Source organism: Panthera onca, chromosome E2 (genome assembly GCF_046562875.1).
Source record: "Panthera onca isolate mPanOnc1 chromosome E2, mPanOnc1 haplotype 2, whole genome shotgun sequence".
NCBI classification, from domain to species: domain Eukaryota; kingdom Metazoa; phylum Chordata; class Mammalia; order Carnivora; family Felidae; genus Panthera; species Panthera onca.
In genome coordinates, this window is record NC_138353.1 from 60,466,850 (window position 1) to 60,480,408 (window position 13,559).

Below are 13,559 nucleotides of genomic sequence, written 5' to 3' on the forward strand. Positions count from 1 at the left end.
GGGGGTGTGGGAGCACTGGTGGCTGCGGCTGTAGCCCTCGGAAGCAGCAGGCCCCCGCCTCCCGGGCCCGAGCCCCCTTCCCTCGCTCGCCTGGCTCTGCTCTCTCACTTCCGGGGCAGGGTCTGTAGGCCTGGGGCACGTGAGACCTGCTGTGGTCCTGCATGCACGGGGGGCACCTTGCCCGCCACACCCGCTCTATTTCCAGCTGCACACAGCCACGTGCACTTACAGGGGCAAGACTCCAGGGGGCCCCATCGCTACTGCACGGCTGTTTCCAGGAAGCCTTCCTGATTCCTCCTCCTTTCTCTCTCGGCCATGGCGCCAGGCCTCCCCCTCGGTCTGTACGTCACACCCCCCCGGGTCTCCCCCGGCAGGCCACAGTGCCTGAAGGGCAGTATCCACCTCTGTGCTGAGGACGGGACCTCCGCCCAAAGCTGGCTGGGAGAGGACGGAAACGTGGCCACTGCCCGCCTCTGTCCCGTAACTCGAGGCAGTCGGGTCCTCTCCCTCCTTGCAGGTCCGGGGCCCCGGGGAGGGCCCCTGGCCCGGGCCCTTCCCTCCACCTCCACGTGGGAGGCAGAACACCACAGTGGCCGTGTGCGAGCCAAGAGCCGGCTGGGCTCAGGCCGGGCCCCCGGCCAGCCTCCCTCTGAGCTCAGGTCTCTGCAATGGAAAAACGCTGTCACCCTGCTCTCGGCTGAAGTTGCTGACACACCAGGCCCAGCTGGGGTTCCCGCCAGCCGCCTGGCGTGGAGACAGGCTTGCCCCCAGGCTGGCCTTTCCAATGACGCCTTTCAGAATACATCATGTTCCAAGCCTGGGCCCGAGTATTAATAACACCCCTTCCTTCCAGAAGCCGCCAGCAAACCGGGAGTGCCGAGTCCTGGGCATCCGACTCTGGTGAGGACCTGACCTGGGAGCCAGGACACCATGGCTGTGACACCCTGGCTCCTCGGGGTCAAGGTGTCCCTCTCCTCGGTGTCCACCCTGAGGGTCTTGTGGGGGGGAGCCGAGGTCATCCAGATCACCTAGCGGACACAGCCTTTGAAAGTTCACCCCACGTGCAAACACATGGGAGGCTGTGGGTGAACCCAGCCAGGAGGCCCATTCCCATTCAGCCCCGACTCAGGTCACCCATTTGCCCACCCCCAGAGGGCAGGGCCTTGCCGCTCGCACACGGCTCCCAGGGAGCCCCCGGGACGTCTCCGGTGAATGAACACCTGGAACGAGGAGAGGCACAGCCCGTGATGGCAAACGTTGGCTTTATTACAGACACGGATAACGGACGCGACCCGAATCGTGACGTCTTGCAGCACCCAGGTCAGACAAAGCACGTCAGGGGACACGCGACGGGGACGGCATGCCACGGGTCCCGCGGTGCTGGGGAAAACCCGCTACAGGGAGACGCACCGACGCCCAGTCCAACTCCTTTTGGGGAGTTAAAAAAAGAAGAGAAAAATCCATCCAGTCCCCCTGAGGCTGTGGGTGGCCCGCCCTGGCCCGTGGAGACCAGCCTGGCTGGGCTCCTCTGTCCAGGTGGACAGGCGCCCCTGCCTCCGTCCCAACAACAGGCTCCGCTTTGAGTCCAGATGTCGCGTTGCTGCCACAAGGGGGTCCTTGGGGTGGTACTCCAGGGGCCGGCTGAGCGGAAGAAGGAATAGAAAGCATGCAAGATGGAGTCTTCCAGAACCGTGGGAGCGGACAGGTGCCGTTGCAGACGCCGGGCCTCCCCGGGCCTCCTCCGGACGGGCGGAGGAGTAGATGTGCCCCAGCCTGGCTCCCTGGCTCCTTCTCCTGCAGATTTGCTAGCAGGACCACCTGCGGTCCCAGCCCCGTCTGGGAAAACGCCCCTTGTGGCACGGGGGCCTCTAGTGTCCGGGAGAACACCGCCCCCCCGCCATCGGCCAAGTTCAGCTTGGGCAGGGTCTGTTCCTCCGTCTCTCCGGAGCTCTAAATGGCCAGTCTGCAGAGTCTGCTACCCCGGGATGGGAGGCGGGAGTGGGACGTGGGCAGAGCCAGCCTCGAGCACCTGGGGAGGGGAAGAGCTGCAGGAGCGCTGGGCACTCTCTTCCCCCACCCTCTCCTTTCCTGAGGCCACCTCCTCTAGGCAGTGACCCCCGGAGACAAGGACAGGAGAGGGCGGCCTGCCCCACCATGTTGGGGTCCTGCCAGGGAATGTGCTCACCCTGACCGGTGGCGCTGGTCACAGGGCCCCTGAGCAGGTGTGTGGGCCACCTCCCAATGAGCACTCCTGGCCCACGGCCGCCACACTTGCCAGGCGGGCCCAGGCCGGCCAAAGCTACCGCTGGGACATTGGTCCAATCTACTCACAACGCTCGCAGTACTGCCTTATGTGTCGCTGCAGCAGGCCGGGACCAATGGTTGAGGTGCTGGGGGAGGCCGGCCGTGCCCACGGGCAGATTCCTTTAGGGCAGTTAAGGTCACGGGAAATCCAAAATGCCCTCGTAGCTTTGGAACACCGAGGGACTTGGTGATGCTACTCTGGGTTCGGTGGATGGAGAGGTGAACGGGGCGGATGGACTGAGGCACGGCTGTGTGGTTAGATTGGAGAACAGACAGATAACGTGTGTGGTGTGTATAGGGGTGACTGGTGGAGAGGCAGGTGGTGATCGGGTGGAAGTATGAATGGGGGAGGGTGGACTCGAGTGACAGCTGGGACACAGCGATGGATGGACACGCGGATGGGCGGGTATTTGGCTGAACGGGTGAGTAGGTGGGTGGACGAGTGGGTTGGGAGATGGATGGATGGATGGGTGGCTTGATAGGTGTACGGGCGGGTAGATGGGTGGGTGGGTGGGTGGGGGGATGGATAGATGAAGGAAGGAAGGAAGGATGGATGGGCGAATGGGCGGGTAGATGGGTGGGTGGGTGGGCAGAGGGATAGGTGATGGATGGAAGGGAGGGAGGGAGGGAGGGAGGGAGGGAGGATGGATAGGTGGGTGGACGGAGAGGTGGGTGGCTGGGTGGGCAGAGGGATAGGTGATGGATGGATGGATGAATGGGTTGGCCGATGGCCAGATGGCCGGATTGGTCAGAAGAGTGAGCTGGGGAAAGAAAAGAATCAGGAAACAATTGTAGGTTGGCTGCGGGGACGGGAAGAATAATGGCCAGACATGCCGGCTAGAGCAGGCTGGAACGGTGAAGGAGCTTTGGTGTCATTTTGAGGATACGTTTGGGAAAGCTGGCAAACAGGAGCAGGGCGGGGCCTGTCCTGATCCCTTTCCACCACTGTCACTGGGATGAAACCAAACCCTAACCCTCCTGGCCCCTCTCCTGTTCGTCTCCTTCTGCCACTGAACCTCTAGGGGCTTTGATGAGGGGCCCCGCCTGGGGGGCCCCGGGGAAGCCCCTTGCCTGGGCGTCTAGCTCCTCTTGTCCTACGGCCCTGACCCTCCCGGACCCCCAAGGCTTCCCTTCGGTCCTGGTGAGCTGTGGGGATGGAGACCCTCCATTCAGATGGAGCCTGGGGGAGGGGGTGCCCACCTGCTTACACATGGGATAGGAGGCACTGTCACCCCCCAGACATCACCTGGGGATGGTGACATATCCTAGGATGGGAAACAAGGAGATGGAGGAGGGGGTGGGAAAGGTCGGGGGGGTCACACTGGGGGGTGGCAGAGAGGGTCTAGGGTGCCAGCATCCACTCTGTTGTCCCCTCCCCCCCCCCCCCCCCCCCGATCTGTCTATCGTACGTGGCTCGGCGCTGTGGCCTGGAGTCCTGGCTGCCACCTTGCCTGCCTGCCTCAGTCTGCCTTCCTGTGGCAGCTTTGGTCTCAGAACAGCAGAGGTGCCGTTTTGGTTTGATTTGGGTGGAAGGAGGCTGTATGAGAAGCGGCATCTCCCTGAGCCGCTGGGTCACCCGCGTGTCGTGTCTAACCCTGGCGGTGGCTGGCGGGAAGGAGCCCCTTGCACGCTGCGCTGTTGGCCCGTGGTTTATAATCTCGGGAAGCGGCAGGGCAGGACAGCCGCTGAGCAGAGAGCAGGAGGCTAGACCTGCTTGTGTGCGGGTCCCCTCTTGGCATAAGAGAGGCAGGGGCACAGCCGTGCCCTGGTCCCAGTCCGACCCCCAGTGCAGAAACTCCTCCTGCCCTCCTCCTCCCCAAAGCCGGCCATCCGTGTTTGGTTCCGCGGCGAGGTCTTTGGCTGAACGCGGCCTGAGCACAGTGACCCACGGGAACACCAGCTCCCAGAGCAGAGAGGGTGGGAGGGGCTGTCCCGTCTCGGACCCTCAGCCTGTGGTGTGGCTGGGACACCACCGGCTGCCAACGTGCTGCTTTCTCTGATGTGTCTGCTGATCCCCAAAGGGCGACCTTGTGAGGGGAAGGGGAACAGGCTGGCTCCTCCATACCTCACCCCAGTCCTGGTGTCAGGGACATGCGTCAACGGGGCCTTAGATCTGTCCACCCAGACCCCCCACGTGCCCGGGACAGATGCGCTTCTGACACGGCCACTCACCAGCACAACCTCGGGCCTCCAAGGGGCACAGCCGAAACCGCCATTTGAATAGGTCCACACCCGCGCGAGAGAGACAGAGGCCTGGAAACATACGGCAGGCTTCCACCGGCTCATCCAGAGCCCCAATCCCAAACTGGTCCTTGCTTTTCTGAAACCCACGAAAGCAAACCTCTGAGAGGTTCGCAGACCCGTGGCCGGAGCCTGGGGAAATTTCCGGAGGAAGAGATGGGTCTATCGCGACTTTCAGAACTGGGTTCTGCCGTGAGGCGGGGCTCGGGGCGGCGCCCGGTCCGAGGCAGCCGCGCGGAACCCCTTCTCTGCGCACCGAACGAGGGATTCTTACAACTCTGAAAACACAACAGCAAACAAGCCCACTGCTCCCCGCAGGAACACGGTTCCAGTGTCTTTGAGAATCTACTTCCTAAACCTCACATGCTTCCGTGGTTTCTCTTTTTTATTTGGCAAACATCCCTTTGTAATTACCGTCGCCGTGAACATCATCATTGGGACCTCTGCGAGGACTATGTACATTCACATTAACGCATTACACCACTGACTTGCCTCTGGGCGGGGCGCCCAGGAACCCCCACTTCAGCAGCTGCTCACGCCCCGTACTGCCCTCCAGTCCCGGGAATTCCTCACGGCGACGCAGGCCGGATCGTGGGCCGCGTCTGCTCTTTTCCTCCCGGGGAGTACACGTGAGGCTCTCCTCACTCCTTCGTTGCCTCCTTGAGATCATCGGGGCGGCTGAGTGGGGGGAGGGGACAGGGCCGAGGGGTCCGAGAGACCACCTCCCCAGGGAGCAGCTGGACAGGGACGCGGGGTTATATACAGCTGACCGAGAGTCCGGCAGGCGCGGTGAGGGCAGACCGTTCCCGTCTGCGGCTTTTCTCCTATGTCTGCGACAGTGTGAAGAGAGGGGAGCAGGTGCGGCGGCTGCGGGGCCGGGGGCTGGGGCGGGGGGGGGGGGGGCGGTGGGACGGCCTCGTGGGGCGGGAGGAGAGGTAGAGGAGGAGACGCGGAGAAGCAGGAGTCCGAAGGCCCAGTTGCTGTCTCCTGGTGCTTCGAAAAGCAGTCAAGAATCAACCCGAGAGATTGTCACCGTTTCGTTTCGGAACTCTTCTCTCCTGGGAAGGACACGTTAGTGCTTTCTCACAAGTGGGAAACATGCAACGTGATGAAGATTCACGGAGGGCGTGAGGACAGACGGGGGCGTCCCCCGCACGCGTGTCCAGCCGAGGCCCTGCCGTCGTGGAAAAGAGACACGTTGCTTCTTGCCGGGCGACGCCCTCCAGACCCCGAGCGCCCACACCCCAGACACGGAATCAGAGCGAGAGAACGGGACGACAGATGAACAAATCCAGGAGTGGGGTAAAACTGTGGGAAAGGTACTTTGGCAGTGACGAAAACATTTTGGATTTGGACGTTTTGTGTTTGCTTTTTGGGTTTCCTTTGGAGCAGAGGTGTGTCCGGCGTCCTTGGCTGGCTAGCTGGCAAGGTAGTTGACAGGTGCGCTTCCCTCCCTGTTTTTCGAAAACCTTTTTGGATTTCTACTTAAAGCCAAAGAGTTTGACATTAAAAGAAAAAAAATAACCTGAAAGCAAACCACGTTTCTCGAGTCGGAAATCGAAATTCTTCTTACCGTCTTCACCGCACTGGCCGCACGCCCCCGGGGCGGCCTCCGTGTCGCGGCGGCTCAGACCTCCAGCTGTAACACGACAATTTTCTGTTCCCCGTTTTAACCGGGAAGGGGACAAGACCCCCATTTTCTGGGTCCGTTTCTGAGTAGTTCTGTTCCACAAAACCCCCCAAAATTCTTCACCGAAAACATAAGCCACCCAACAACTAGATTTTGTTCATTAAAGAGACAGTGTGTGAAAGTCAGACAGAAGAACGGAGGGCACGAGGGCGGCAGGCAGAGCTGGCGTGGGCACGCCGGCCGCCCTGCCGTCTAAAGCTTGGCGGGAGGTCTCTGAGGACGCTCGAGGTCGCGGCGGGGGGGCCGCCAGGTTGCTGAGGAAGTTGCGTTGATGCAGTTTTCGTCGGTTCTGTTTTCTTTTGGAGAGAAGCAGTAGCAGCAGCGGCTCCGGCCGGCTCCCAGGGCCCCAGGGTCGGGGGCGGCGGCCGGGCGGGGCCGGAGGGCGCGGTGGGGGGTGGGGGTGGGGGGCCGGGCGGCGGGGTCTGCGGGTCAGCGGGGCGCGGCGTCCAGGGGTCCGGGCGGGCCGGGGGAGCCGGGGCGGGAGGGCCCCGCGGAGCTGGCCTCGCTGGGGCTGGCGGCGCCCGCGGGCAGGCAGGGGCCCAGGCCGGCGGTGGCGTCGGGCTGTCCGGGCCCCGGGTCGGCCACGGCGGCCACGGGGCCCTGCAGGCTCTGGCCGCACACGTGGTGGTGCTTCTCCCAGTCCTTGTGCTGGCAGAAGGAGCCGCAGTAGCGCGCCGCGTTGCAGCCGCTGCAGGTCTCACTGGCCTTGCGCCCGCAGTTCCAGCAGCTCTGGGGGAGGGGGACACGGTCAGGGGGGGCCGCGGGGCGTGCCTGGGGCCGAATCCCCAAGGCAGCCTGGCCGGCCGCAGACTGGGGTAAGCACGCACTGCAAACAACCCCACCGGGACCCAGCCACGTGTCACGGGGACCCTGCCACGGGGTCACGGGGACGCGGCCACGGCGTCACGGGGATGCGGCCACGACATTATGGGGACCCGGCCACGGCGTCATGGGGACACAGCCATGGAGTCATGGGGACGTGGCCACGGCGTCATGGGGACGCAGCCATGGAGTCACGGGGACGTGGCCACGGCATCATGGAGACCTGGCCACGGGGTCACGGGGACGTGGCCACGGCATCATGGAGACCTGGCCACGGGGTCACGGGGACGCGGCCATGGAGTCATGGGGACGTGGCCACGGCATCATGGAGACCTGGCCACGGGGTCACGGGGACACGGCCATGGAGTCATGGGGACGTGGCCACGGCATCATGGAGACCTGGCCACGGGGTCACGGGGACGCGGCCATGGAGTCAAGGGGACGTGGCCACGGCATCATGGAGACCTGGCTACGGGGTCACGGGGACACGGCCACGGTGTCACGGGGATGCGGCCACAACATCATGGGGACCCGGCCACGGCGTCATGGGGATGCAGCCATGGAGTCATGGGGACGTGGCCACGGCATCATGGAGACCTGGCCACGGGGTCATGGGGACGCGGCCACGGCATCATGGAGACCTGGCCACGGGGTGACGGGGACGCGGCCATGTCATCATGGGGACTCGGCCACGGCGTCATGGGGATGCGGCCATGGAGTCATGGGGACGTGGCCACGGCATCGTGGAGACCTGGCCACGGGGTCACGGGGACGCGGCCATGGCATCGTGGGGACCCGGCCACGCATCATGGGGTGACAAGAGAAAAGCCCGACCTCACCACAGCTTGTGGGCGGCCCCCAGTGGACATGGCCACTTGGCTGGGCCCTCCTGGGGGGTGGGCTCCCACCACGGAGGCACACATCTCCGGCCCACTCCAGACAGGGTTATGCTGAGTTTGCGGAACCATGGGGTCCTCACGAGGGAAGGCAGCCACAGCACCCCCCCCCCCCCCCCCCCCCCCCGCTCCTCTCTTCCAGGAAGCCCTCCTGGCCTCACCTGGGCTCTGACCACAGAACGCTGCAGCCCTGGCCAAAGACTGCCAGGCTCCAACGTGGGGGGTGCACGGCCGGGCCTGCCTCGCGCACACCCGCCCGGGCCACTGGGCCTCTGCTCCCTTTCTGTGGACGGGCGGTAACCTCAACCACCCGCCCGGGACAAAGGCCCACTGTCTCGCTAGCCGCCGAAGCCTCTTGGCGCTCTCCGCTCGGCCACGTCGGCCTCCTTGTGGTCCTCACTCTGCCAGCCGTGCCCCCGGCCTCTGTCTTTGCTGCTCCCTCCTCGGGGTGGCAATTTCCCCCCAGATCCCTGCCTGCCTGGCTCACCTCCTCCGGGACTCCGTTCCCACGTCACTGCTACGGCGTGGCGTCTTCCCTGGCACCTGCCCCCGGGAGGCCTGCCTGTTCTGACCCGCCTGCTTCTCCGGAGCTCAGGCCGTCTGCTGGAGCAGCCGGAGCAGACACGGGGGCCGACCCTCCAGGCTGGCCCAAGCACACCCGTACCGTGGTGTTTTCGAGACGTGTCCTGTCCCAAAGGACAGTTCTAGAACTCCCTCCCGGCCACGCCTTCCCCCCTTCCCTAACTTCCCTGACATCGAGTCCTTTTCGGACCAGGAGGAAAGGGCCTCCCTGCACCTGCCCGACCCCAGCCAGCCTCCGGATGCCGGGGCACCAGCGCGACGAGGTCTCTCACGTCCCCACTGCGCGGGCTGTAGCCGAGGATGCCCTGTAAGTGCCACGTGGGGTCTCCACGCCCCTCGCGGCCGCCGCTTTCACAGGTCACTGCGAGCACGGGCTTCAGCGTCTCCCGGCCGAGGTTTGAGTCCCAGGCTGAACGGCCTGTGACTTCCTAGGGCGCAGCCTAGAGCCAGCCACCTACCCTCTGGAGCCCTCAGCGTCCACATCTGCCCAGGGGACCCGCCTCACCGGCCGCCCGAGGTCACGAGGCTGGGAGGCGATGGAGTGGGGCCTCGGGTCTGGAACCTGGAGGCTGGGCGGCCCTACCTCGCTGGAGTCCTCCTGCTGGTTGATGACAGTCAGGGCGTCTTCTGAGGCCTGCCGCCGGGCCTCTGCCAGGGCCCTCTCCATCTTGGCGCGCTCCGTGCTGATGAGCTCGTGGGCCTTTCGCTCCGCGTCCGACACCGCCTTCTGCAGCTCCGACATCGCCTGCCGCTTCACCTCATTCACGGCCTCTTCTGCAAAGGAGGTGCGGGCCGTGGTCACGTGGCCCGGCCCAACTGCTCCCCGAGGCCTCGCGCCGTGGGCGGGGCCCGTGCCCCAGCGACCGGGCAGGCGAGCGCGGGCGTGGTCGCGGGGGCGTCTCCCAGGCCCGAATCTATCCCGTGGTTCCAAACCTCAGGGTGCGGTGGTACCGCCCTGGAGGGCAGGGGCCGAGCCCACCCTTGACCTGGATTCAGCGGGCTTGGGGAAGGCCCGAGAACCTGTGTTCCTAACGGGTTCCAAGCGATGCTGATGCCGGGTCTCGGCACCCGCTTTGAGAACCACAGCTGTACCTCTGCCCCACCAACAGTCGGGTTCCCCTGTGGCCCATCTAGAAGCAGTCTGGGGGTACCCCGTCCAGGCGTCTGCATCGTTGTCACTCCCAAAGCCCTCTGTCACCACCCCCACTCGCCGCCTGCGGCCTGCTCACGTCCGCAGAGAAGCCTGCTGTTCAGAGCTGAGCCAGAGCACCTGTTTGGATTACACTGTGCTCTGTGCTCCCCAACCCTGGAAACTACTCACAGCTGCTCACGCCTGCCTCAGTTTACCTGGCAGTGCCTCTCACGCCTGCCTCAGTTTACCGGCAGTGCCCTTCTCGCAGCAGTGTGGGGAGGGTGGGGTGGGATTAGCGGGGCTCCCCTGTGCACACTCGTTGTGGTGAGCTGCCGGCCCCCGGGTCACCAGATGGAGGCAGAGGGGACAGGCCGAGGGAAGTGAGGACCCCACCCTCCCGTCCAGGCCTGTGCCCTGCCCTGCCTTGCTCTGGGCAGCTGCTGCCTGTCTGTGGCCCTTCAGCCTCCAGTTCTGGGTGGGGACGCTCCACTTGCCTTGCGTTCCAGACCCTGAGACTTTCTCCCTCGTCCTGATGGTTCACGGTGAATCCATCCACTAATCAAAACGTATGGGGGGGGGGGGGGCGTGCGCTCCTCTCCACTGCCACCACCTCTGCTGAGCTCCCCCCTTCTTTCTCAAGCTGGCCATTGGCTCCCAAAGTCTGTCCTCACGAGGCGATGTGCTCAGCGCCATGGTCACAGGCACTCCCTCGGCACCTCTCACGTGTGTGTGTGTGTGTGTGTGTGTGTGCACGTGTGCGCGTGCAGAACCCAGGGACCCGTGCTATTCTGCCACGCGGCTTGCTCGCACGCCTGCAGATGGAGAGTGGACAGGTGTCCTACCCGGAATACTAAATGCACTCCACCCCCTCCCGCAGGGTCGGACCCCACTCCCCAGGCCGACCCCACTCACCAGCCTTCCTCCAGATCTCCTCGGGCATGTAGCCAGAGAGGGTCCTAGGCATGAACTCCCGGTGGGCGTCTGAAACACAGGGGGTGCCAGCATTATGCACAGAACGGGGCCACACCCAGCTGGGTAAGGGGGGCCTGGTGTGTGTCCTTGGGGGGGGGGTCCCCGAGGTGCCCGTGGCCAGAAACCCCGTATCAGTTGCTGGTGTGGGGCAGGGCTATGTCGGGATGGAGGTGCTCTGAGCTGAAGCAGCTTGGATCCAGCTGGACCTGGGCTTTCTCGGATCTGTCTTGGTTTCCGTGGTCGTCATCCACAGAGCGACTGGAGACCCTCGGGGGCCCCTGGCTGCTGGCACCCTGAGTCTAGGCTTCCCGCGAGTCAGGCAGCATCTTTATGCAGAGCACAAAAAGCACGTCCCTTTGCAGGGAAACTCCTGGGCTGTGCTTTACTGCAGCGAGTGCCAGAATGGGGGCGCTGGCCTCGGTCTTCGGCGCCCCTGCGGTGCATCCCCCGGTCCCCCTGTCACCCGCTCAGCACGCACCTAGCTGAGACCCCTCTGCACCCACGGAGCTGTTGAGGGGCCGGGCGGTGGCAGGCACGGGGCCCTTCTTGGCGTCCTCGGTGTCGCTGTAGCGTCGGATCCAGTGGTTGATCTCCTCGCGGTCGGCCTCTTGGCACTGACGCAGCACGGTGAGCGACCGTCGAGTCTTCTCAGCCATGTCCATGATGCAGTTCAGTAGCTGCGGGCGGGCGGTGGCCGTGAGCACGAAGGCTGGGTGTGGCCGCTCAGTGTGGGCGACGGCCAGGGACCTTTCGCACCCCGGGCCTGGGCCAGCCCACTGTCCGCGAGGGCTGGCCGCAGCGCGCTCCCGGCAACAGTGCGAAAATCTGCCTCCGCTGCCTGGAAAGGCACCAAGCACGGGGGGTGGGAGGGAAGACCAGGCTCTCGGGGAGGTCTGTTCCAACACAGGGGCTGGGGGCTCTCCTTTCAACCGTTGGGGCTGTGCTCTGCCCTGGGGACCACACCTGCCTGGGCTCCCTCCCCACGAAGGCAGCAGGGGAGAAATGACCCCGAAAACGATGTTGAAGGGGTCCCAACGCCAGGCCAAAGCCCCTCTCTCCCAGAGACAGACATGCTCTGCAGGGGCAGAGAAGGAATGGTTCTGAGGGGCTGCCCAGAGCAGAGGGTGGGCTGAGGCAGGCAGGCACAGGCGGAAGCCAAGCCGGCACTGAGCCTGCCACCCCCCAACCCCCGCAGCACTGGAGTCCCACGGGCTGGGCGGAACTCCAGGAATAGGGGTGGTACCGTGGCCTCGGGCCCGGACACTCACGTTGTTCAGGTGCTTCCACTCCTCTGCCCACTCCCGCTCCGTGAGGCGGTGGTCGATCACTTCCTCCTGCCGGGACCCGTGTACCGCTGTAGGGTGGTGTGGACACTCAGGCCCTGCTCCTTGTCCCAGGCCCCAGGCCTTCTCTCCATCCTTCAGGCTCCGCCCTGTGCCCCAGGCCCCGCCCACATCCTCCAGGCTCCGCCCTGTGCCCCAAGCCCTGCCCAAGTCCTCCAGGCTCCGCCCCATGCCCCACACCCCAGGGCTTCTCTCCATCCCTCAGGCTCCGCCCCGTGCCCCTCCCCTGTCCTCCAGGCCCCAACCTGTGCCCACCAGGTACAGCTCCTTGCTCCCCAGGCCACGCCACTCATCCCAGGCACTGCCCCGGGCCCGCTAGGTCATGTGTCGTGCTCCCCAGGCCCAGTGCGTGGGCTTTGCCCACCTCAGGAAAGTGGAGAGGGGGAGGAAGGGGGCCCTGGGCACTGACCCTCTGCCCACTGCCTTTAGGGGGAGGTCAAGAACAGGTCTGGCCTCTAGTCAATGCTTGGGAGGAAGAGACGGGTTCCTATCCCTCAGTCGATGCTTGGCCACCCCTCCCCGACCTCCCTGCATCCAAATCCAGCATCTTTCGATTTTCCTGCCCCTGCTGCCCATGGTAGCTGCCCCAGGCTTCACTTCGATGGCCTTGCCGCTTCTCAGAAGCCCCCAGGGGCTCACTAGTGGCTCACAGCTCATGCTGTACCCGTTCCTCTCAGCCAGCTGGACTTCTATACATCCCTCGAAGCCCAGGTCCCAGGCCCTCTCCTCAGCAACCCTGAGCCCTTCAGAATTCATTCAGCCCCACGCATATCCGTTCGTCAAACAATCCTGGAGGCTTCCTTGTTTATTCTTAGTCCCCCCAGCTGGCTGTGTCAGTCCCCAGGGCAGGGCTGCCGTGTCTCCTGGGCCGAGCTCCAGCTGGGCAAGAGGCTTGCTCTGGTTCAGTGGCTGGGTCCAAGTGTGGTCCCCTGGGAGGCAGTGGGGTCTGGGAAACCAGAAGCCCCAACACTCGTTCCCCGTGGGACCCCAGGCCCCTCCCCTCACCACTCTGTGCCTCAGTTTCCCTGCCCTGCCCGCCTCCTGGGGCCGCGAGAAGGCTTTCAGGAAGTGCCCAGGACGGGAGGGCCCCAGGTACCCAGCAGGGCTCTGTGCCAAGCGCTTCGCCCCTTGTCGGCCTCCAGGGGGAGTTCTGTGGTCATTCCCATCCTCCGGATGAGAACACCGAGGCTGCTCAGGGGATGTGCTTGCTCAAGGTCACCCAAGGTCAGCCCAAGCCATAACAGTGCCCTCAGCTGCTGGCTGGTACAGCTCCAGAGACTGAAACAATGGGGTGCCCTCCCCGCCAAGCCCGGTGATGAGAAAGAAAACTCGGAACTGAGGAATTCATGCCAAGGCAACAGTGTCTGATCGTCCTCACGTGATTTTTTTGACACATCAGATGCTCTCAGCCCCACGCTGGTGGTGCCTCAAGCCTATGCTGGGTGGCCCGGGGCTGGCCAGGGCTTCCCGGGCTGAGGTCTCTCTATTTAAGCCTTTTCCAGGCCCTGGCGGTCTCCTAGCCCCCCAAACGTGCCGGGCCACCTCGCGCTGTAGGAGGAGTGAGAGGCAGCGGCCAC

General features: G+C 64.5%; 1 protein-coding gene across 8 annotated transcripts in view; it reads right to left on the reverse strand.

Moving 5' to 3' along the window:
* Positions 1-4,912: 4,912 nt before the first annotated feature.
* The window catches only part of CBFA2T3 (CBFA2/RUNX1 partner transcriptional co-repressor 3), an 84,454-nt gene continuing 75,807 nt past the window's right edge, over positions 4,913-13,559 (reverse strand). For all 8 annotated transcript variants that reach the window (XM_078439134.2, XM_060649939.3, XM_081791369.1 and 5 more), the window contains 5 exons: positions 11,908-11,993; positions 11,118-11,316; positions 10,580-10,648; positions 9,119-9,309; positions 4,913-6,964 (listed from right to left, as the gene is read on the reverse strand). In XM_078439134.2, the coding sequence (XP_078295260.2) occupies positions 6,665-6,964; positions 9,119-9,309; positions 10,580-10,648; positions 11,118-11,316; positions 11,908-11,993 (845 nt within the window). In that variant the 3' untranslated portion in view covers positions 4,913-6,664. The remainder of the gene's footprint in view (positions 6,965-9,118; positions 9,310-10,579; positions 10,649-11,117; positions 11,317-11,907; positions 11,994-13,559) is intronic.